Source organism: Bos javanicus, chromosome 3 (assembly GCF_032452875.1).
Source record: "Bos javanicus breed banteng chromosome 3, ARS-OSU_banteng_1.0, whole genome shotgun sequence".
In the NCBI taxonomy this organism is placed as follows: domain Eukaryota; kingdom Metazoa; phylum Chordata; class Mammalia; order Artiodactyla; family Bovidae; genus Bos; species Bos javanicus.
In genome coordinates, this window is record NC_083870.1 from 12,779,940 (window position 1) to 12,805,304 (window position 25,365).

At 40.8% G+C, this 25,365-nt stretch overlaps 1 protein-coding gene across 1 annotated transcript in view; it reads left to right on the top strand.

Annotated features, from left to right (window-relative positions):
• FCRL4 (Fc receptor like 4) overlaps positions 1-22,803 on the top strand; it is a 48,491-nt gene extending 25,688 nt beyond the window's left edge. The window contains exons 7-13 of the mRNA XM_061402642.1: positions 7,327-7,437; positions 7,875-7,937; positions 9,124-9,151; positions 9,927-10,009; positions 10,212-10,280; positions 19,548-19,579; positions 19,678-22,803. Of these exons, the coding sequence (XP_061258626.1) occupies positions 7,327-7,437; positions 7,875-7,937; positions 9,124-9,151; positions 9,927-10,009; positions 10,212-10,280; positions 19,548-19,579; positions 19,678-19,719 (428 nt within the window). The 3' untranslated portion in view covers positions 19,720-22,803. The remainder of the gene's footprint in view (positions 1-7,326; positions 7,438-7,874; positions 7,938-9,123; positions 9,152-9,926; positions 10,010-10,211; positions 10,281-19,547; positions 19,580-19,677) is intronic.
• The last annotated feature ends 2,562 nt before the right edge of the window (positions 22,804-25,365 follow it).

Here is a 25,365-nt window from a genome sequence, read left to right on the forward strand (position 1 = left end):
AAAGGTCCATCTAGTCAAGGCTATGGCTTTTCCAGTGGTGATGTATGGATGTGAGAGTTGGACTGTGAAGAAAGCTGAGTGTTGAAGAATTGATGCTTTTGAACTGTGGTGTTGGAGAAGAGTCTTGAGAGTCCCTTGGACTGCAAGGAGATCCAACCAGTCCATCCTAAAGGAGATCAGTCCTGGGTGTTCATTGGAAGGACTGATGCAAAAGCTGAAACTCCAATACTTTGGCCACCTCATGTGAAGAGTTGACTCATTGGAAAAGGCTCTGATGCTGGGAGGGATTGGGGGAAGGAGGAGGAGGGAACGACAGAGGATGAGATGGCTGGATGGCATCACCGACTTGGTGGACATGAGTTTGAGTGAACTCCGGGAGTTGGTGATTGATAGGGAGGCCTGGCATGCTGTGATTCATGGGGTTGCAAACAGTCGGACACGACTAAGCGACTGAACTGAACTGAACTGAATCCTAGCATGAAGGACCATTCTCACGGCCTCATCTAAACCTGAGTACTTCTCAAAGGCACCATCTCCAAAGCCATCACACTAGGGTTAGAATCACTTCAGTTTATGAATTTTGGTGGAACACAATTCAGTCCATAGAATGGGCTGAAGTTGGCTAAGGTAGTGCTGTGTGCATGCTCAGTTGTGTCCGACTCTTTGTGACCCCAAGGACTGTAGCTCACTAGGTTCTGCTGTCCAGGGAATAGTACAGGCAAGAATACTGGAGTGGGCTGCCATTTCTTACTCCAGGGAGTCTTCCCGACCCAGGGATTGAACCCGAGCCTCTTGCATCTCCTGCGTTGGCAGATAGATTCTTTACCATTGTGCCACCTGATGCTGTGTGAGTGAGCCTAATGTATGAGAGTGTCCCTGAAACTGGTCAAAGGGCCGTGAAATTTCTGAGGGTCTAGGGCATTAGAAAAGACCCTGATGCTGGGAAAGATTGAAGGCAGAAGGAGAAGGGGATGACAGATGATGAGATGATTGGATGGCATCACCAACTCGATGGATGTGATTTTGAGCAAGCTCCGGGAGTTGGTGATGGACAGGGAAGCCTAGCGTGCTGCAGTCCATGGGGTTGCAAAGAGTCAGACATGACTGAGCAACTGTACTGAACTGAGGGCATAATGTAAGGGCAATGAATAAGAGATAAAACTTACATAGACATAGCACTTATCATATGTTAAAAAAAAAAAGTGAAGTCACTCAGTCGTGTCCGACTCTTTGTGACCCCATGAACTGTAGCCTACCAGAATCCTCCGTCCATGAGATTTTCCAGGCAAGAGTACTGGAGTGGGTTGCCATTTCCTTCTCCAGGGGATCTTCCCGACCCAGGGATCGAACCTGGGTCTCCCACATTGTAGGCAGACACTTTACCATCTGAGCCACCAGGGAAGTCCTATCATATGTTAAGAACCATTCAAAGCACTTTATTAACTCATTTTTATCCACCAACAATAGTACTGCTATAGTTACCGTTATCTCCATTTTACAGATAAGAAAACTGACAAACAGGGAAGATTAAATAAAGGTTGCTGGCCACACAGGTAGTAAAAAGAGGAATGTCTCTAACCTAACAGCCTGATTTTAGAGGTTATGCCTTCCTTTTTGTTGCTATTCCACTTATAGTGAGATATAATTGAAATACAACATCATGTAAGTTTACAGTATACAATAAAGTGATTTGCTGCATGTATATATTTCAAATTTATTACCACAAAAAAGTTAGTTAACACATCCATCACCTTACACAGTTGGAATTTTGTGAGTGTATGTGTGATAAGAACATTTATAATCTACTATCTTCAGTTCGCTTCAGTTGCTCAGTCATGTCTGACTCTTTGCGACCCCATGGACTGCAGTACACCCGGCCTCCCTGTCCATAACCAACTCCCAGAGTTTACTCAAATTCATGTCCATTGAGTCAGTGATGCCACCCAACCATCTCATCCTCTGTCATCCCCTTCTCTTCCCACCTTCAATCTTTCCCAGCATCAGGGTCATTTCAAATGAGTCAGCTCTTCGCATCAGGTGGCCAAAGTATTGAAGTTTCAGCTTCAACATCAGTCCTTCCAATGAATATTCAGGACTGATTTCCTTTAGTACGGACTGGTTGGATCTCCTTGCAGTCCAAGGGACTCTCAAGACTCTTCTCCAACTCCACAGGTCAAAAGTATCAATTCTTCAGCACTCAGCTTTCTTTATAGTCCAACTCTCACATTCATACATGACTACTGGAAAAACCATAGCCTTGACCAGATGGACCTTTGTTGGCAAAGTAATGTCTCTGCTTTTTAATATGCTGTCTAGGTTGGTCTATCTTAGCAATTTTCAAATATATTTACAATATATTCTTAGCTATAATCACCATTGTATACATCACATCCTCCAAACTTACTCATTTTATAACTGGAAGTTTGTATCCTTTGACCACCTTCACCCATTTCTCCCACCCTCCAGCCCCTACCCTTGGCAACCACCAATTCATTCTCTGTTTTTGTGAGTGTTTCTTTTTTTTTTGAAAGAGTCTATATGTAAGTGAGATCATAAAATATCTGTCTTTCCCTCTGTCTGACTTGTTGCACTTAGCATAATGCCCTCAGGCTTCATACATGTTGTTGCAAATGGCAGAATTTTCTTTTTTATAGCTGTATAATAGTCTATCATATTCACATTCCATCATAATTGAATAGTGTGTGTTTGTTGTCGTTTAGTTGCTAAGTCATGTCTGACTCTTTTGTGACCCCATGGAGTGTAGCATACCACGCTCCTCTGTCCATGGGATTTCCCAGGCAAGAATACTGGAGTGGGTTGCCATTTCCTTCTGTAGGGGATCTTCCTGACCTAGAATCGAACGTGTGTCTCCAGCGTTGGCTTGTGCTTTGTCACTCAGTCGTGTCTGACTCTTTGTGACAAGTTGGACTGTAGCCCTGCATTGGCAGGGGGATTCTTTACCACTGAGCCACCAGGGAAACCCTACCGGGGTCCAGCCCCGGTTGGATCCAGGGATTCCCTCAGGAGGACGGCGTTGGCGAAAGGATAGCAAAGCGGAGAGAACAGAGGCTTGATCTAACTGGTTTATGCAGAAAGCCAATAAAATTCGTGACACCAAACTTGCTTTGACCATGGAGGCCACAGGCGCCCTCTCGAATAGCTGAAGGTGCCCCGCCTTAGGCACCTTCTCGAGTGGGTCTTAGAAGCCCAGGCAGTTAAGCGGTCTCAGAGGGCCCCCACGCTCCAAATTAGTCATCCTGAAGGAAGAACAGAGAAGAAAAGGAGAGAAAAGGAAACAAGAACGACACAGGGAGACCAAGCCTGATGAGCAAGGCCCGTAGCTTTATTTTCAAAAGGAGCTTTTATACCCTAAGTTGTACATAAAAGATAATAGAGGGTGCAGAGTCATGCGAGGTCAGCAGTCCTTGACCCTTATCGAAACCAGGCTTTCTTTCTGCACACTTATCATATACAAAGGCTTTAGGTGATTTACATCATCTTCTGGTCAGGAGACCTGTTAACATTCTTCTTCTGATAAAGATTAGTCAACCAGAAAAACTTATTTTCTCCAGAGGTGATTTTTCTTAAGGTTTGGCGCCACTCCCTGAAAGCACTAGGTAGAGTTGCATTCCTATAGGGCAAAGGCACAGTGGGGGATAATCAAGGGAAGAATTTATTAGCTCAAGGGTCTAAGGTTATTATTAACATTAAAGCTTTTACTTATTTTTCTATATACCAACTATGTTAATCAATACACTCCCAGGGACACAGTGGGTAAGGGATATGGAAACTTGGCAGCAAGCATTAGCTCAACAAAGAAATCCTCTACTAGTTCTATTCTAACAATTTTAACTCTCCGAGAAGCTCTGAATTGTTAAAATATCTTAAGCTTCCTGTGCCTCTTATGGTTGGGAGGTTGTGAACAATCACATGCATAGCTGTAAGAGTTCGGAAACCTGTCAGGCAAGTTAGAAAGCTTTCTGAGGGATTTGAATTGGAGCACACCTATTATACCCTGGAGACTTATTAACTAGAGCTCTAAGTTGGTTTTCTTACAGAGAAAGGTGGTCAGGGATAGCCCTCCATAAATGTCAGAGGAGTAGGTGAAAGTCATAAAATAGTTAAACAGACAGATTCTTGTTTTGGGGTAGACGCTCAGGCAGGTCCAGGGGGGCCCCTTGAGTCCTGATTCACCTTTGCCTTCAGGGCCTCTCCACATGACCTTTGTCATGGGTGGGAACTCCCGTGCTGGCTCCCGGCATCTCCCCCTTTTTTATTTCTTAAGACAGCCAGATGCAATTCAGTCGCGAGCACTTTCTGTATCTATTCATACATCAATGATATTTAGGTTGCACATATCTTGGTTATTGTAAATAATATGGTGGTAAACATGGGGATGCAGATATCTCTTTGAGATAGTAATTCTGTTTTCTTTGGATATATACCCAGAAGTGGGACTGCTAGATCATATAATAGTTCTTTTTTTAATTTTCTAGGAGTCTACATACTGCTTTTCACTGTGACTGCACCAATTTACATTCTCACCAACACTGTACAAGGGTTTTCTTCTCTCCTTGTCCTTACCAACACACTTCCTGTCTCCATTTTTTTTTTTGTTTTAGGGAATAAAGTTTATTTTGATGAAAAGTGTAAAGCAAAATTAAAATTGTGTACATTAGTAACATAACTCAACATGCTTAATTTGATATAAGTGTGACACATTTTCTTGCTTTCCTATGTTTTGCTAAATCACCATAACCTTGTTGTTGTTCAGTCATTAAGTCATGTTTGACTTTGCAACCCCATGGACTGTAGCAAGCCAGGCTTCAATATCTCCCAGAGTTTGCTCAAATTCAAGTCCAGTGGGTCAGTGATGCTGTCTAATCATCTCATCCTCTACTGACCCCTTCTCCTTTTGCCTTCCGTCTTTCCCAGCATCAGGGTCTTTTCCAGTGAGTCAGCTGTTTACATCAAGTGTAAAGCTCCAAAGTATTGGAGCTTCAGCTTCAGCATCAGTCCTTTCAATGAATATTCAGGGTTGGTTTCCTTTAGGATTGGCTCTGGTTTGGTCTCCTTGCAGTCCAAGGACACCATAACCTAGACTGCTTTATTAAAATAAGGCATGTAAACTTATTCTTAACTCTTTTGCTTATGCTCTGATTTCAAACAATTTTATTAAAAAAAAAAGGCCATTGTAACAGGTGTGAGGTGCTACCTCACTGTGGTTTTGATTTGCATTTCCCTGATGATTAGTGATGTTGAACACGTTTTCCTGTGCCTGTTGGCATTTGCATGTCTTCTTTGTAAAAATGACTATTCAGATCTTTTGTCCATTTTAAAATTATTATTTGAAGGTTTTTTTGGCTATAGAGTTGTATGACTTCCTCATATTATTACCAAGGACTTTTCCCCTATAATTTCTCCTAGAGGTTTTATGGTTTCTGTTCTTAAAGTCTTTAATACATTTCCAGTTAATTTTTGTGAGTGGTTTAAGGTGGAGGTCCAGTTTCATTCTTTTGCATGTGAATTAGCAAGTTTCCCCAGCACCATTTATTTAGAGATTATCTTTTCCACTGAGTATTTTTGACTCCTTTGACAGATATTAGTTGATGATATATTCACAGGTTTATGTCTGGACTCTTGATTCTATTCCACTGGTTCATGTTTCTCATGTTTTTTATGCCAATGCCAATTTCTTTTGTTTGTTCAAGCTTTGTTGTTTGAAATCAGGAAGTGTAGAGCCTCCAGCTTTGTTCTTTTGTTGCAGGATTGCTTTAGCTATTTGGTGTCTTTTGTTATTCCATACAATTTTTTTTTTAATTTCTATAAAAAATGATGTTGGAATTTTGATAGGGATTGCATTAACTCTGTTTGGCTTCAATAGCTTTGAACAATATGGACATTTTAGCAATATTAATTCTTTCAATTCACCAACATGGGATTTCTTTCCATATATTTGTGTCTTCATTTGTTTAACCATATCTTATAGTTTTTAATATACAGATCTTTAATCTCTTTGATTAAATTTGCAATCAATAATAACTCTTTTATTGTTTTTGATGCTATTGAAAACAAGATTGTTTTCTTTATTTCTTCTTCAGATAATCCCTTGTTGTTGTATACAGCATATCTGATTTTTGTATTGATATTGTATTCTGCAACTCTATGAATTAGTTCATTAGTTCTAACAGATTTTCTGGGAAGTCTTTAAGATTTTCTTTATTTAAGGTCACATCTTCCAACAGAGACAATTTTTTTTCTTCCTTTCCAATTTTGAGGCCTTTATTATTATTATTTTCTTGCCTGATTGGTCTGGCTAGAAATTCTAGAACTATGTTGAATAGGAGTGGAGAGAGGGCACCCTGGCCTTGGAGAATGTATCTGATGAAAAAAAATCAAAATTCTCCAACAATTTAGTCTATTCCTTCTATCAGTTTTTTCCCCCCACCTCTTCAAAGCACATAAGACTCAGGCTTCTAGGAGGAAGGAAACTGATGTCATTTCATTGTGGTGTCCCAGTTTATTATTTTAATGGAGAGCAATATCAGAGTTATTGTTGGTTCAACTAGTGCCCTAATCAGTGGAGATATTTGCTTTCTTTCTCAGGCATGTTGCTGTTCCAAGTTAGATTCTGCCAAGTCATCATCATAACATCTTTCCAGATGTCTAGGGGAAATTTCCAAATGGCCAAATTACAAGAGTACAGAATAGATAGACAACTGGTTAGATAGATAGACAGATGTAGTGTGTGTGTGCTCAGTCACTCAGTCATGTCCAACTCTTTTCAACCCCATGTACTATATAGCCTGCCAGTCTCCTCTGTCCAGAGAATTTTCCAGGCAAGAATACTAGAATGGGTTGCCTTCTACCGAAGAGATCTTCCTGACCCAGGGATCGGTTCCACAACTCTTGTGTCTCCTGCATTAGCAGGCAGATTCTTGACCAGTGAGCCACCTGGGAAACCATATATGTCCCTCCGAATATTAATGTCTGAAGTGAGGTGAGTGGGTCAGTGGAGGGAGCTGGCTTCCTTTTCTCCCCTTTGCCACAATCCCCTCAGATTCCTGCCTTCTGCCCCCACGTGGTGAGTCACTTCCTGTCATATGCAGGCTCAGGACTGTGCTGCCCACAGTGGAAACCTGCTTCCTGTGCCACACAGTCCTAGTCCAGTCCTCAATGGCCCCCATGGGTCCTTGTCTGTTAGAGCCCTCCCTTTCCCAGGGTGCAGGACCCCAGCCAGGCCGAGGAAAGTTTCTAGGGCTTCAAGGCACCTCCAGGCTCTAGATCCCTCTTCCTGAGGCTCTCACACACACTTTTTCTGTCCAGGCATTCCCGGGATTAAAAGAGGCCTTGTTGCGGGAGGAACCACTGGGGGATCCCTCAGCATTCTCCTGGCTGTGGCCCTGCTGTTTTACTGCTGGTACCAGAGGAAACCGGGTTTGTATTCTCTCTTACCCTTTGCTAACCTCCACAACCTGCCCCTGCCTCAGAAACCCCATTCATTGCAGCCTTGGAAACTGCCACATTACCATTCTCCACCTCACCACCCCAGTGCTAATAGATGGGCTCACCTGCTTTCTTCAAAAGGCAGTTTTCTTAACAGATGTCTAGTCTAATTTATGAAGCCTCAGGTGAAAGATGGGGAGGGAGAAGCCTCAGGTGAAAGATGGGGAGGGAATACACATTTTAATGTAAAGTTTCAAGAACTTCAAACAGTTTCCTTGGATAGTTTCTTTGGTCCAAACAGACTGGTCCACTAGATACTTCAGACCATCCTACATCCCCCATAAGTGGACAATCAAATAAAAGTTGAAAGGCCCTACGAAGAAATGACTGAGAATGGGGGCTGACTAATCTCTATCCTTCTTCCTCAGAGATGTCCTTGAGTCAAAGCCTGGGACCAGCATCTCGTATTCCAATGGCTCCACTCTCTACAGGTCAGGCTACTGGCTCCCCCTCCACCCAGAGGAGAGAGTTTCTCCCAAGTACTGTCTGTTGTGCTTCCAAAGCCTTCTTGCTTTAACCCAGGTCAGGCTAGTTTCAGCTGGTGTAGAGGCATACACAAAAGCTTTTTCAGCTCTAGTGCAGTTACCCACATGCTTTAACTTTGTGTTTTGAGTGCATGCTCAGTCACGTCCCACTCTTTGTGACCCCATGGACTGTAGCCCCCCCAGGCTCCTCTGTCCATGGAATTTTCCAGGCAAGAATACTGGAGTGGGTAGCCCTTCCCTTCTCCAGGGGATCTTCCCTGCCCAGGGATCAAATCCAGGTCTCCTGCATTGCAGGCAGATGCTCTACTGTCTGAGCCACCAGGGAAGCACAACTCTGTTTTTAACTTAATTCAACTCAACTCACCAGATCCTTCTGAGCACCTCCTGTGTATCCTGCACTCGGCTGGATATACAGACCTTTGGACCTCTGACCAAAGTGTCCTTAACAAGCCTGAGGTGAAGTCTGAGGTTCTGGGCATAACCACAGTTTCTTCTGGAAATCCACCTGTAGCCCCACACTACTCTGCAAGAAAAACAATTTGGTTGTATTTAGTATTTCCTAAGGTATATAAACACAGCCTTGAACCCTAATCAAGTCTCAGATGTTTGCATATTCAACACAGCAATGTGTAGCCCTGACCCCAGCAAGTTATGTGCTTGGTTCAGTTCTTTTTCACGAGAATCCGAGACTGCACTCACATTTGAATTGACTCTGTTAGCACATGGGCTTCCCTGGTAGCTCAGCTGATAAAGAGTCCATCTGCAATGCAGGTGACCCCAGTTTGATTCCTGTGTCTGCAAGTTCCCCTGGAGACCTAGGCTGCCTACTTAAGTATTCTTGTGCTTCCCTGGTGGTTCAGATGGGAAAGAATTCTCCTGCAATGTGGGAGACCTGGGTTTGATCCCTGGATTGGGAAGAACCCCTGGAGCAGGGCATGGCAACGCACCCCAGTATTCTTACCTGGAGAATAGCCCTGGACAGAGGAACCTGGTGGGCTATGGGGTAGAAAGAGTCGGACACAACTGAGCACCGCACAGCACAGCACAGCACACAGCTCAGGTGGTACATGTGTGAAATATTTGAGGATGAGCTCCCTCTGCTGACACAAATCTGCCTTTGTTTTATTTGCAGGAGATGTCTTTCAGGGAGACACAATCAGGTGAGGTCTCAGCCTTCTGGTTTCCCAAGAATAAAATATGCAGAACTGTGGGGATACAAGATTAGGCCAAGTGATTTCTCTATGTTCCTGTGGCTTGATGCTCCCACTTTCACATTCTTTAAAATGGCCATAATCACAGCTTCTTAGAATCCTTCTAATAGTGTATACAATGGATTTTCCCACATAAATAGATCAGTTTCTTATTTCAAATTTACCCATTCCATTAAATGGATGATACTAAAGGTTATAGATTTTCTAGGTTGGCACAAAATATTTCTGGTGCAAATAGTCCTATAGTTAGACCACATGTTACTATAACTGTATAAAATGATTGTTAGTCCTAGATTTTACAGTGGGGTCTCAGCTTCTACTAATCCTCTTTTTGTCCCAAATGTGCTTATTTACTCATCAAATTTTGTGTTTTTAAGTTTGGTTTGGTAAATATGGTCTTGTTCTTCTATCTGTGTCAGTGTCTCGGTCTTAGGACATAGTCAGGGTCTTGGATCATGGATTATGTCTAATTGCTTCTTGAATTATCCAGGCAGAATGCTGTGAAGACACTTCCTCCTGATGATGAGGCTGGGTTTTGTTTGTTTGTTTGTTTGTTTTTTACCAATTGAGAGTGACCATTCTATTTACGAGATGATCATTTCTATGACGTCAAAGACTCTTCTGGCCTCGTTCTGCTGACTTCTCCCTACTCTTTTTTTCCTCTATCCGACTTTCATGTATAGTGTAATGTTCCAAGGATGATCAGTGTTTCTATGCCTTACAGGAGACCCCTGACCTTAGGCCCACCAGGACCCCTCAACCCCATGTGCCCTGCCCCTGTGGAGCTGCAGCAGTTGTACATCAATGGTGAGGACTCCCTGGTAGGAAGCTGTTCTGGGCCTGAGCCAGAGAAAGATACTTGTTTTGAGGCCTGGCAAAAGGCCCTGGTCTCCCTAAGTATCCCAGACATTCATGGTAAACAATTGTTTATGAAGAAGCATCTGTAGCATGCCCCACTGACTGGCACTGCTTACAAAGTGTTGTTGTTTTTTTTTTTTTTTCTTCTCAGTGCATCCCAGAGAAAGAGACTTGGTATATTCTGAGATCCAGATTACGCAGCCTGGGGCAGAAGGGGAAGGTATGTTACTGGGGAGAGATTCTGGCTTCAAATTGCATTCATTCATTTGACACATGTTTGCTGAGTCTCCTTTGAGTAAAGGGAGTGAATGAGTGATCAAAACAGATTAAAAATCCCTACAGTAGTGCTTAGATTCCAAAGAAAGAGGAAAGATACAGAAAGCTATGTAGCATCTTTCCTGATGTCAGAACAAAAATTAAACATTCTTCTAATAGACATTGTAATCATGAGGGTATATGTTCAAAGTTTACCTGAAAGTAATGAATGAATTATTGCAAAGCACCTACCATGTGATAAGAATATTATCATTATAATATATAAATATTAATATGTGTAATATATACACATTTAGTTAATCTATATAACAACCCTGTGTAACCCACATACTCAGCAAGCAAGACTCATGACTTACTTACAAAAATTTTCTGTCCCCCACTGTGTCTTTAAACTTTCTTCTGTGAGAGGTTTTCCTGGGCACTCGGGTTGAAAATTCTGGCAACCAAAGGCTTTTCAACACATTCTCCATTCTCTTAGGTGATAGACAGTAGGTGGACACTTTATGTCACAGTCTCGTAGTCTCTTACTTAGTAAGTAAGTAAGTAAGTCTTTTACTTTAGTAAGTAAATAGAACTCCAAGTTTGAAGATGGTTAATCAGAACTTTCTCCTCACCTAGCGCAGGCAGGTTTCAGAATGAAGCTGGCAACGGTGTGGGTGATGGGGAGGACCAGGCAGAGTTGGCTTCTTCCCTATTTCTTGGGTTGACTTCCCCTAACTAGCTTGGGGAAAGGAGTGGGAAAGAAGTTACTCCAACTGGTACTGTGGAAGCTGGCTTCTGCCTTCCTGAGATGACAGATACTTAAGTGGGCACTCCCTCCTATAATGTATATATATGGTCTCTCATATATATGATGGAGCCCTCCTTCCTAAAGTTCCTTAGGCACAGGTGAGGCATTTCTAATTCCATGAGTTGTTTCTTGCTCCTTCACTGGCCTCACCTCCAATCAGTCACATCCAACTTCCTGCTGCTGGAGTCCCTTGGTACCTGGAGGCTTTATTGAACAGGACTTAAGGTGACCACACTTCTGCTTGTTCTGTCTCCCATGTGGACCACATCTGTACCTGGGGACACCTAAGAATTTCAGGTCCTAGCTGGCCCAGCAGATTTCTTTTGATCCCACCACTTGTTGTGAGTTAGAACTCTCAATGCTCCTGACAAGGGGTGTTGAAATATTTTTTAACTGTAATCTGCAGTAATAAATACAAGCTGTGTAAAAAAAAAAGAAATATAAGTTGTACTGTTAAGAAATGTGAATGTGCACACATATATGCACACACACATACCTAAACCAAAAGTTTTAGGAGATAATACTTAATGTGATGCACTCAATTTTCTATTCTACTCAAATTGATTGTTTTAATCAACTTTATGGAGGTATCAACAATATAAAATATAATTCACCACTTTTAAATGCACATTCAAATTATTTTAACAAATGTATCCATTCACAGAACCACCACCACAATCACACTGTGATGTGTGAACATTTCCAGAAGCCCAGAAAATCCTTTCATACTCCTTTGCAGTTAATCTCCCTCCAGCTTCACCCTTGACAATTACTGATCTGCCTTCTGTCCTATAGTTTGCTATTCTATAATTTCACATAAACAGATTCTTATATAATGCAGTCCTTTTGTTTGGCTTCTTTCACTTAACACAATGTTTTGAAACTCATCCACATTCTAGCATAAGTAGTTCACTAATTTTTTGACATGTAAAAAGCTATGCCTATTTAATATATACAGCTCATGAGTTTGGGGATGAATCAACACCACAGAAATTGTCACTACCATTAAGGCCATAGATATATGCACCATTTTCCAAAGTTTTCTTTCACACCCTTTATGATGATGATAATGATGATGTGTCGTAAGGACACTTAACATAAAATTTACCTTCTTACTAATTTTAAGTATACAATAAAATATAGTTAGTGATTGCAATATGTAGCTCAGTTGCTAAGTCATGTCCAAATCTTTGCTACCCCATGAACTACAACATGCCAGGCTTCCCTGTCCTTCTCTATCTCCTGGAGTTTCCTCAAATTTATGTGCGCTGATGTCATCCAACCATCTCATCCTCTGTTGCCCTCTTCTCCTCCTACCTTCAATCTTCCCCAGCTTCAGGGTCTTTTCCAGTGAGTCACTTCTTCACATTAGATGGCCAAATGATCAGAGCTTCAGCATCAGTCCTTCCAATGAATATTCAAAATTGATTTCCTTTAGAATTGACTGGTTTGATCTCCTTGCAGTCCAAGGGACTCTCAAGAGTCTTCTTCAGCATCACAGCTTGAAAGCATCAATTCTTTGGCATTCAGCCTTCTTTATGGGCCAACTCTCACATACATGACTACTGGAAAAACTATAGCTTTGACTAGATGTACCTTTGTTGGCAAAGTTTTTTTTTTTTTTTAAACTTTACATAATTGTATTAGTTTTGCCAAATATCAAAATGAATCCACCACAGGTATACATGTGTTCCCCATCCTGAACCCTCCTCCCTCCTCCCTCCCCATACCATCCCTCTGGGTCATCCCAGTGCACTAGCCCCAAGCATCCAGTATTGTGCATCGAACCTGGACTGGCATCTCGTTTCATACATGATATTTTACATGTTTCAAAGCCATTCTCCCAAATCTTCCCACCCTCTCCCTCTCCCACAGAGTCCATAAGACTGTTCAATACATCACTGTCTCTTTTGCTGTCTCGTACACAGGGTTATTGTTACCATCTTTCTAAATTCCATATATATGTGTTAGTATACTGTATTGGTGTTTTTCCTTCTGGCTTACTTCACTCTGTATAATAGGCTCCAGTTTCATCCATCTCATTAGAACTGATTCAAATGTATTCTTTTTAATGGCTGAGTAATACTCCATTGTGTATATGAACCATAGCTTTCTTATCCATTCATCTGCTGATGGACATCTAGGTTGCTTCCATGTCCTGGCTATTATAAACAGTGCTGCGATGAACATTGGGGTACACATGTCTCTTTCCCTTCTGGTTTCCTCAGTGTGTATGCCCAGCAGTGGGATTGCTGGATCATAAGGCAGTTCTATTTCCAGTTTTTTAAGGAATGTGCACACTGTTCTCCATAGTGGCTGTACTAGTTTGCATTCCCACCAACAGTGTAAGAGGGTTCCCTTTTCTCCACACCCTCTCCAGCATTTATTATTTGTAGACTTTTGGATCGCAGCCATTCTGACTGGTGTGAAATGGTGCCTCATAGTGGTTTTGATTTGCATTTCTGTGATAATGAGTGATGTTGAGCATCTTTTCATGTGTTTGTTAGCCATCTGTATGTCTTCTTTGGAGAAATGTCTATTTAGTTCTTTGGCCCATTTTTTGATTGGGTCGTTTATTTTTCTGAAGTTGAGCTGTAGGAGTTGCTTGTATATTTTTGAGATCAGTTGTTTGTCAGTTGCTTCATTTGCTATTATTTTCTCCCATTCTGAAGTCTGTCTTTTCACCTTGCTAATAGTTTCCTTTGATGTGCAGAAGCTTTTAAGGTTAATTAGGTCCCATTTGTTTATTTTTGCTTTTATTTCCAATATTCTGGGAGGTGGGTCATAGAGGATCCTGCTGTGGTGTATGTCAGAGAGTGTTTTGCCTATGCTCTCCTCTAGGAGTTTTAGAGTTTCTGGTCTTATGTTTAGATCTTTAATCCATTTTGAGTTTATTTTTGTGTATGGTGTTAGAAAGTGTTCTAGTTTCATTCTTTTACACGTGGTTGACCAGATTTCCCAGCACCACTTGTTAAAGAGATTGTCTTTAATCCATTGTATATTCTTGCCTCCTTTGTCAAAGATAAGGTGTCCATATTGTTGGCAAAGTTATATCTCTGCTTTTTAATATGCTTTCTAGGTTTGTCATAGCTTTTCTTCCAAGGAGCAAGTGTCTGAATTTCATGGCTGCAGTCATCATTGCAGTGATTTTGGAGCCCAAGAAAATAAAGTCTCTCACTGTTTCCACTTTCCCCCCTTCTTTTTGCCATGAAGTGATGGGACTGGATGCCATGATCTTAGTTTTTTGAATGTTGAGTTTTAGGCCAGCTTTCTCTATTCTTCTCTTTCATCTTCATCAAGAGGTTCTTTAGTTCCTTTTTGCATTCTGCCATTAAAGTGATATCATCTGCATATCTGAGGTCAATATTTCTCCCAGCAATCTTGATATTCCAGCTTGTGCTTCATCCATCTCGGCATTTCACATGATGTACTCTGCATTTAAGTTAATTAAGCAGAGTTACAATATACCACCTAGATGTACTCCTTTCCCAATTTTGAACCAGTCTGTTGTTCCATGTCTGGATCTAACTGTTGCTTCTTGTCCTACATACAGACTTCTCAGGATACAGGTAAGGTGGTCTGATAATCCCATCTCTTTAAGAATTTCCCACAGTTTCTTGTGATCCACACAGTCAAAGCCTTTAGCATAGTCAATGAAGCAGAAAGATTTTTTTTTGCAATTCCTTTGCTTTTTCTTAGAGAAGGAATTGGCAACCCACTCCAGTACTCTTGCCTGGAAAATCCCATGGATGCAGGAACCTGGTAGGCTACAGTCCATGGGGTCGTGAAGAGTCGGACATGACTGAATGACTTCACTTTCACTTTATGATCCAGCAGATGTTGGAAATTTGATCTCTAGTTCCTCTGCCTTTTCTAAATCCAGCTTGTACATCTGGAAGTTCTAGGTTCATGTACTGCTGAAGCCTAGCTTGAAGGATTTTGAGCATAATCTTGCTAACATGTGAAATGAGGGCAATTGTACAAGAGTTTGAACATTCTTTGGCATTGTCCTTTTTGGGGATTGGAATTAAAGCTGACCTTTCCCAGTCCTGTGGCCACTGTTGAATTTTCCATATTTGCTGGCATATTGCAGATAAGGCAATGGCAACCCATTCCAGTACTCTTGCCTGGAAAATCCCAGGGACAGAGGAGCCTGGTAGGCTGCAGTCCATGGGGTCGCTAGGAGTCAGACACGACTGAGCGACTTCACTTTCACTTTTCACTTTCATGCATTGGAGAAGGAAATGGCAACCCACTCCAGTGTTCTTGCCTGGAGAATCCCAGGGATGGGGTGGGAGGGGGCTGGTGGGCTGCCGTCTATGGGGTCGAACAGAGTTGGACACGACTGAAGCGACTTAGCAGCAGCAGCTGGCATATTGAGTGCAGCTCTTTAACAGCATCATCTTTTAGGATTTGAAGTGGCTCAGCTGGAATTCCGTCACCTCCACTAGCTTTGTTCGTAGTAATGCTTCCTAAGGTCCACTTGACTTCACATTTCAGGATGTCTGGCTCTAGGTGAGTGACCACACCATCGTGGTTATCTGGGTCATTAAGAGTTTTTTTGTACAGTTCTTGTGTATATTCTTGCCACCTTTTCTTAATCTCTTCTGTTTCTATTAGGTCCTTGCTGTTTCTGTCCTTTATTGTGCCCATATTTGCATGAAATATTCCCTGATATCTCTAATATTCTTGAAGAGATCTCTAGTTTTTCCCATCTATTATTTTCCTTTATTTCTTTGCACTGTTTCCTTAAGAAGACCTTCTTATCTCCCCTTGTTATTCTCTGTGACTCTGCATTCAGTTGGGTATATCTTTTCCTTTCTCCTTTGCCTTCCACTTCTCTTCTTACTACACAGTATATCTCCAGAATGTATTCATCCTTGATAACTCAAACTTTGCACCTTTTGAGCCTTACTTCTAGTTTCCTTTCCCCAAGCTCCTTGTAACCACCATTCTACTCTGCTTCTGTGAGTTTGAAAAAATACAGTGTTTGTCCTTCTGTATCTGGCTTATTTTTCTTAGCGTAATGTCTTCCAGATCCAACTGTGTTGTCACAAATGACAGGATTTCCTTCTTTCTTAAGGTGGAATAATATTCCATTGTATATGTGTGTGTATGTCTGTGTGTGTGTATAATATTTCAGTTTTCATTCATCCATCAATAAACTTTTAAGTTGTTTCTATATCTTGCTGTGATCTAGTCAAGATCCTGATTTCATTTCCTTTGGATATGTACTTAGAAGTGGAATTGCTGGATCATACAGTAGTTTCATTTTTAACTTTTTAAGAAACTCCATACAGTTTTCCATATTAACAATACCAATTTACACTCTCACTGACAGTGTTCCAGAATTCCTTTTTCTCCACATCCTTGCCAACTCTTGGTATCTTTTATCTTTTTAATGATAGCCATCCTAACAGGTGTGATGTGATATCTCACTCTGGTTTTGATTCCACGGATGATTACTGATGTTGAGCACCTTTTCAATAACTGCTGACCATTTGTATGTCTTCTTTAGAGAAACAACTCTTCAGATCCTTTGCCCATTTTAAAATTGGGTTATTATTATTGTTAGTTTAGCTGTTGAGTTGTATGAATTCCTTATATATTTTGCATATGAATCTCTTATCTGATAATATGGTTTGCAAGTGTTTTCTTCCATCTTGTAAGTTGCCTTTCAGTATCCTTGTGTCTAGTAGAAATTTCAATTGTAAGCTGATCCTGAACTTGGTTTACAAATGAGGTTAAAGACTTCTGCAAGGTCCCAAATCCAATGAAGACCAAGTCTTCTGTTTTACTATAATATTTGCTGCATATAGTGCCTATTGCTATATTTGACTAATGCATATCCTCTGAACACCTGCTTTGTCTGTCACTGATTTCTCAGCCATCCTCACTAATCAGGATCTTTTGAATGATAGAATTAGAATTGCCACCAATTTGATTGGGTTAATTGGGTGCTTCTTATCAAGTTACCCTGATCAGTTGCTGTTCTTCACACTCTGTCTTTGACATATTTGTCAAAACACCCTTGAAGCTGAGCACTCTATTGGTGGATGAGTTATATTTCAGGCACTCTCTGTGTTGATGATCTGTAGCAATATTTCTTCACCAGTGCCTGAGTGTTTGCATGAAGGCCCTGAAATTGCATGCAAAGTTCCTTTGATGTGTCTATTATTCCAGGGAGAGAGTACATAGCTTCTATTCGGTCATTAAAAAGATCTGTAACCCCAAAAGATCCATGGAAAAAATATGATGAAAAATAGAGTATCCCAGGATGTATCCTTTTCCCCAGGCTCTATCCCTCCATAAAATTACTATATAGTTCTCATGATTCTATCTGCTCTGAGATTCTTTATGTCTAATAAGGAGGATGTGAGAAATGGTGTGATCACTGACCTAGAGCCAGACATCCTGGAATGTGAAGTCAAGTGGGCCTTAGAAAGCATCACTACGAACAAAGCTAGTGGAGGTGATGGAATTCTAGTTGAGCTCTTGCAAGTCCTGAAAGATGATGCTGTGAAAGTGCTGCACTCAATATGCCAGCAAATTTGGAAAACTCAGCAGTGGCCACAGGACTGGAAAAGGTCAGTTTTCATTCCAATCCCAAAGAAAGGCAATGCCAAAGAATGCTCAAACTACCACACAATTGCACTCATCTCACATACCAGTAAAGGAATGCTCAAAATTCTCCAAGCCAGGCTTCAGCAATATGTGAACCGTGAACTTCCTGATGTTCAAGCTGGTTTGAGAAAAGGCAGAGGAACCAGAGACCAAATTGCCAACATCCGCTGGATAATGGAAAAAGCAAGCGAGTTCCAGAAAAACATCTATTTCTGCTTTATTGACTATGCCAAAGCCTTTGACTGTGTGGATTACAAGAAACTGTGGAAAATTCTGAAAGAGATGGGAATACCAGACCACCTGACCTGCCTCTTGAGAAACCTATATGCAGGTCAGGAAGCAACAGTTAGAACTGGGCATGGAATGACAGACTGGTTCTAAATAGGAAAAGGAGTGCGTCAAGGCTGTATATTGTCACCCTGCTTATTTAACTTCTATGTGGAGTACATCATGAGAAACACTGGACTGGAAGAAGCACAAGCTGGAATCAAGATTGCTGGGAGAAATATCAATAACCTCAGATATGCAGATGACACCACCCTTATGGCAGAAAGTGAAGAGGAACTAAAAAGCCTCTTGATGAAAGTGAAAGTGGAGAGTGAAAAAGTTGGCTTAAAGCTCAACATTCAGGAAACTAAGATCATGGCATCTGGTCCCATCATTTCATGGGAAATAGATGGGGAAACAGTGGAAACAGTGCCAGACTTTATTTTTTGGGGTTCCAAAATCACTGCAGATGGTGATTGCAGCCATGAAATTAAAAGGCGCCTACCCCTTGGAAGGAAAGTTATGACCAACCTAGATAGCATATTCAAAAGCAGAGACATTACTTTGCCCACAAAGGTTCGTCTAGTCAAGGCTATGGTTTTTCCTGTGGTCATGTATGGATGTGAGAGTTGGACTGTGAAGAAGGCTGAGTGCCGAAGAATTGATGCTTTTGAACTGTGGTGCTGGAGAAGACTCTTGAGAGTCCCTTAGACTGCAAGGAGATCCAACCAGTCCATTCTGAAGGAGATCAGCCCTGGGATTTCTTTGGAAGGAATGATGCTGAAGCTGAAACTCCAGTACTTTGGCCACCTCATGCGAAGAGTTGACTCATTGGAAAAGACTCTGATGCTGGGAGGGATTGGGGGCAGGAGGAGAAGGGGATGACAGAGGATGGCTGGATGGCATCACTGACTCAATGGACGTAAGTCTGGGTGAACTCCAGGAGTTGGTGCTGGACAGGGAGGCCTGGCGTGCTGCGATTCATGGGGTCGCAAAGAGTCGGACACGACTGAGTGACTGAACTGAACTGAACTGAAAGTTTTCTCTTACTGTGGTTCCATCTCCAAGAAACTTTGGCAATCAAATCAAAACCAGAACATGATAATATAAGACAGTTTTTCCCTCAGGGAATACATTTAAAGGATTCTAGTGTGAACTTGCAGAAAAAGCAGGGGTTGGACTTTGCGATTGGTGAGATGGAGGTGCTGTAAATTAAGAGAGGCAATAATTGAAACTAAGAGAGAAATTATCTCTTAGCGTCTGTAAAGAAAGGGAGTGAGGTTTCTCTTTGTGGTATTGAGGGAGAACTTTATAGATCAATGGAGCTTGCAAAGAACATCCAGAGGGTTGGGTAAAGAAATGGTAAAACAAGATCATGTGTGTTGTAGGAGGTGTTAGGTGGCAGAGAAGAGAAAATGAGAATCAATGCAGACAGCCCAATGACTCCCAGATTCTGGGAAATAAGCTAGAAGACTGGGTTTGGAGTAGATCCAAACATTCATCACCCTGTGGTTTTCTTTTTCTCCACAGCCAATACCTTCAGAACATCTCTAGAGGACCAGGTGAGTTTCATTTCCTGACTGTTTTTCTCTCCCACTACTACCTATCACCCCACATTCCCTCTCCTTCCAGTTCTTCTTCTATCTTTTTTCCACCCCAGCATATCTCAATTGTCTACTCTGAAGTGAAGACACAGCTCTGAGATGATTCAGCTGGAAAGGTCAGCTCTAAAGATGAAGATGCCAAGGAAAGTTATCAGAATATCCTACTTATATGACTTGTCTCTGATCCAAAGACCCAGCTTAGTGCAGTCCTTGAGGACTCTGGAGCAACCAACTAGTTCCAGCTTTCCAGTTCTTCTTGCCCATGTGCATTCACTCCAAGGACTTCTGATTCATCCAGTCTGAGGCAGTGATGGGAAGACCCCTCAGAGACTACACTGAAATGACCAAGATCCATGGTCAAGAGAGAAGCCTATATACCTTCTCTGAGCCTAATCTAAGGTGCTCCTTACTGTCTGATTTCAGGAGAGGGAGAAAGACTGCTGTAGAAAAACAGAAGGACAAATTTTGGAGAATTGGGATTTCTACCTAGATAGAAAAGACTGAGTGAATCAGGTCTCTGTTTAATACATATTCAGCAACTCTCCCTGTGGGGAATAGGTTGCTTCAATTGGTTTCACTATGAGTGGCTGCCTGCATACTTCACAAGCAAAGCACAGGTCCATCCCTCCTGCTTACACTGCCTGTCAGGATTCAGTTGCAGACAAAAGAATCCATTTCAAGTGATTTACAGATAAAGGAATTAAAAAATTTATATCGGCTACTTTGAAAAATCATTTGAAGAGCTGGAGAAGCAGGCTCCAGACTGAGCTTCCAAAAGCAAAACCTGATTTCATTAATGTTATTAGGGGCAAAGATTTTTAACACTGGAGACAAGAAATACAACAAATATAAAAAGTTAAGTAACAACCTGGAAAACCTAAATTTGAATTGGAAATGTCAGTACAAACTGATGACAAAAACTGCTCATTTTAAAAATGTTATCTATTTCTGAGGTCATCCACCAGAAAGGTCTAGAAATAATTAATAATTCAGTAACAATGAGCATCCATTGCACATGCTGTAGTCTCTAAATACTTTTTCCTATTCAAAGAATATAGAGCCACCTTTCTTGTAGGAGCTGTATCTTTGAGTTATCAAATAGGTGATGTTAGAATAATTCTTCCAATAAATGAAGAAGGACTGAAAGAAATAGAAGGCAACTATTTTGTGTGAATGTTTCATGCTACACCTAATGATCAAGTTGATATAAAAAAACCCAGCCTAATATTATAGGCCTCCTAGTGGAAGTATTCAATACTACCTACAAAGTATTTAAGCCTGAATTATCAGAAGTAAATCTATTGAAGTCTCTAGATCTAACTACCAGTTTATAGGAAATACAGTGGACAAAGGATTTTGTTAAATAGCACCATGGGATTGTGATCAGAAAAATCTAAACTATGGAAAAATTCTAAAGGATAAATGATCTGGTTTCTTTAACAAAAAAAGAAAGGAGAAAGGGAAGACTTATAAATTAAATGATACTTAAGACATGTCAGTCAAAAGGAATGAGTGGGTCTTGCCTCAAACAAATCAAGTTTAAAAAGAATTACTTATGGAATACTAAATGAAATTTATACATTAATATGAAGAAATTATGTTTGGATAATTTATATGTTTGAAGAATTTATGTTTTGGGTATAAATGATAGTATTATGGTTATGTTTTTATTAAAAATATTCATCTTTTACTTAATACTGAAGTATTTGTACATTAAATATTATGATTTTGCTTGAAATAATCCAATAAGAGTTGGGTGGGCAGGAAGTGGATAGAGGTACAGATAAAGCAAGATTGGTCATGTGAGCACCATTTCTGAAGCTGGATGATAGGTATGTAAAGGGAGGAAGTAGAGCTTATACTAGTCTCTTTGTATGTCTTAAATTTTGATGATAAAAAGTTAAGCATTGCATTGTACATATGTACCACAGCTTCTTTACCCAATGGATCTCTAGGTTGTTTCATGTCCTAGCTACAGTAAACAGTGCTGCAAGGAACATTGGCGTACATGTGTCTTTTACAATTATGATTGTCTCAGGGTAGCCCAGTAGTGGGATTGTTGGGTCACATCGTAGTTTTATTCCTAGTTTTTTAAGGAAACTCCATACTGGCTTCGATAGTGGCTGTATCAGTTTGCATTTCCACCAACAATGATAGAGGGTTCCCTTTTCTCCACATTCTCTCCAGCATTTATTGTTTGTAGATTTTTTGATGGTGGCTATTCTGACCAGTGTGAGGTGAGTTCACATTGTAGTTTGATTTGCATTTCTCTAATAATGAGCAATGTTCAGCATCTTTTCATGTGTTCATTAGCCATCTGTATGTCTTCTTTGAACATTGCTCAGTCATAAAAAGGAACACATTTGAGTCAATGTTAATGAGGTGGATGAACCTAGAGCCTATTATACAGAGTGAAGTAAGTCAGAAAGAGAAAAACAAATATGTAAAGTATGTAAAAGCCATATGTAAAGTAGATAGCCAGTAGGAATTGTTGTATGATTGAGAGAACTCAAACCAGGGCTCTGTGACAAGCTGGAGGGGTGGGATGGGCTGGGAGGGAGGTTCGAGAGGGAGAAGACATATGCACACTTATGGCTGAATCATGTTGATGTATTGCAGAAACTGACACAGTAGTGTAAAGCAATATCCTCCAATTAAAAATAAATAAAATTTAAAAAGATAATAAGACCTAGGGTGGACGGGATAGTTAGGGAGTTTGGGATGGGCATGTACACACTGCTATATTTAAAATGTATAGCTGACAATGTCCTACTGTGAATAGCATGGGAAACTCTGCTCAGTGTTATGTGGCAGCCTGGATGGAAGGAGAGTCTCGGGGGAGAACAGATACATGTATATGTGTTGCTGAGTTCCTTTGCTGTCTAGCTGAAACTATAATATGCATTAATATTGGCTATACTCCAATACAAAATAAAAAGTTAAAAAGAATGTTAAGCACTCCCAATCTCCCATACTCTGCTTTACTTTTATCCCTCAAGCATTTATCACTTTAAAATATACCATACAATTTGCTTATGTGCTATGCTTATTGTATGTCAGTCCTCTGGAAAGTAAATTAAGGGAAACAACATTTGTCTTTTTCGTTCACTGACACATCCCAAGCACCTAGAACTATGCTTGATACATTCTAGGTGCTTAATAAATACTTTTGAATATCTGAATTGCCTATTTTATTCTAAAATATCTGCCATGACAGTTCTTTTAGAATGGTGTGTGTGTGTGTGTATGTGTGTGTACTTTTAGTGTAGCTAGTAAAAGCAGTGTATCAAAATGAATATGGGTTTTAAATCCAAAAGATTTTAGTTCAAGACTTGAATTGCCACTTATAATTTCTTAGATAAATTATATACATTTTTTGCATCTAATTTCCCTCTATGCAAAATGAAGATACTATGTACCTCATGGGCTTCCCAAGTAGTAAGAACTGATAGCTTATGGTGAACGATGGTGAATTTGTGGTCTCCGAAGAAGATTTAACTTTGGGACCAGGCATCAGGCTTGATCACTCAACAGCTTTTGTGTAGCAGAGTTTTATTAAAGTGAAAAAGGAACAGAGAAAGCTTCTGACATAGACATCAGGAAGGGGCTGGAGAGTGCCCCCATTCTTAGTCTTAGCAAGGGAGTTATATACTTTTTAATTGTTTATTACAATAAATCAAAAGGATGTCTCAAGGTTGTAAAGATATTACTAGATCTATTTCCACAATATACATTTTAAGACAACAGGATTAGTCAGAAGGTTTTCAGGAAAAAGAAACATGTCCTCAAAGCAGGATACATTATAGTTATATAATCCTTACTAAGGAATGTAGAAAAAAACCTTGTCCTTTCCTCCTCCTTGAGAATTCCAGACCCCTTACTCCTCCTTGGGGACCCTGGACTTCTTATCAACCTGCCTAAGGATTGACTCTCAGAACCTACCTGCCAATGCAGGAGACATGAGACGCGGGTTTGATCCTTGGCTCAGAAAGATCTCCTGGAGATGGGCATGGCAACCCACTTCAGTATTCTTGCCAGGAGAATCCCAAGGACAGAGGAGCCTGGTGTGCGACAGTCCAAAGGATAGCAGACTCTGACACAACTGAAGCGACTTAGCACACATGCTTATACCTTGTATGACCATTGTGAGCACATTCCTAATCAAGGCTTTTGTCCTTGCAGTTCCCTCTATCTGTAATGCCTTTCCTCTTGATAACCACTACTTGTTTCCTCTCATCCTTTAGAGCTTACTCAAATGTAATCTCCATAAAGTCTTCCCTTATTACCTGTTTATGATAGACACATCATCTAATCTTCATCAACTCTTCTTCTTATGCTACCTCATATTTATCCAAAGCACTTTTGTCATCTGACATTATAAATTCTTATTTGTTTATTATCTGATTACCCAAAGCATAATTTATGCTCTATGTAAACAAGAATTTTATTTGTTTTGTTTAAGAATGTACCCTTAGTGCCTCTTTCAGAGCCCAACACATGATAAGCACTTAGTTAACATTTATGAATTATGAGAATTATATAAAGCAATCAATGTAAGTGTCTGATAATGTGCCTTTTGCATATAAGCATTCAATACATATTAATTGTCAGTGTTTAGTAAGCCACTGATTTATTTTCTAGGTCAAAAAATATTTATTGTGCACTTAGTATACCAAACATAAAGATAGATTAGGAAAAAATGTTTCTCCTTAAGAAGTTTCCAGTAGAAAACAGACTGGATACAAGGGAAGGGGAATGAGAGGGTGGGACAAATGGGCAGAGCAGCATGAACACATTTACACTGCCAAATGTAAGATATAGAGCCAGTGGGGATTTGCTGTATGATTCAGGGAACTCACCAGGGCTCTGTGATAACCTAGAGGCGTGGAAAGGGGTGGGGGGTGGGAGGAAGGTTCATGAGGGAGGGGCTATATATATGCCTATGGCTGATTCATACTGATGTGTGGCAGAAACCGACACACTATTGTAAAGCAATTATTCTTCAATTAAAAATAAAATTAAAAAGAAGTTTCCAAAGTAACGCACTGGAAGAGATAGATACATAAAGAGATAATTCCAGTATAATGGGAAAGTATGATTAGATGGGGAGAAGGCAATGGCAACCCACTCCAGTACCCTTGCCTGGAAAATCCCATGGATGGAGGAGCCTGGTAGGCTGCCATCCATGGGGTCACAAAGAGTCAGACACGACTGAAGCGACTTAGCAGCATGATTAGATGGAGCACTTAGCCCATGTGTTAGGGAAAGTAACATTAACAGTTGTAACAGGTGAGCCCAGAAGACTCAGGAACTTTCCAAACAAATCATCAGTTGCTCTCAGAGTGAAGGGTAAGGCTGCACTCCACCCAGCCACTCAGGAACATAGGTTGCTTACATCTCATGGTACTGCCATCTTCAGTGCTTCCAGTTCCTCTGCAAAAGGGGAGAGCATGGAAGGTCAGCCAAAAAACTTTAGGGCCCAGTCCTGAAAGTGAAATACATTTCATTGCTCCCACAGGCCACTGACCAGAACTTAGCCACAGTTTCCCTACCTAACTCAGGAGTGGGAGTAGGAATCCAGCTGAGGCCTGGAAATCAGAGGACACAGATCTTATGGACACCCCAGCTAGTCACTGTGTGACTCAACCAAGGGCAATTTTCAGGGAAATTTTTTCTGGAAGAGATAGCACACAGTGAGCAAGAGAATATTAACATGTAGGAACCAACCGGATCTGAGTTCAGAT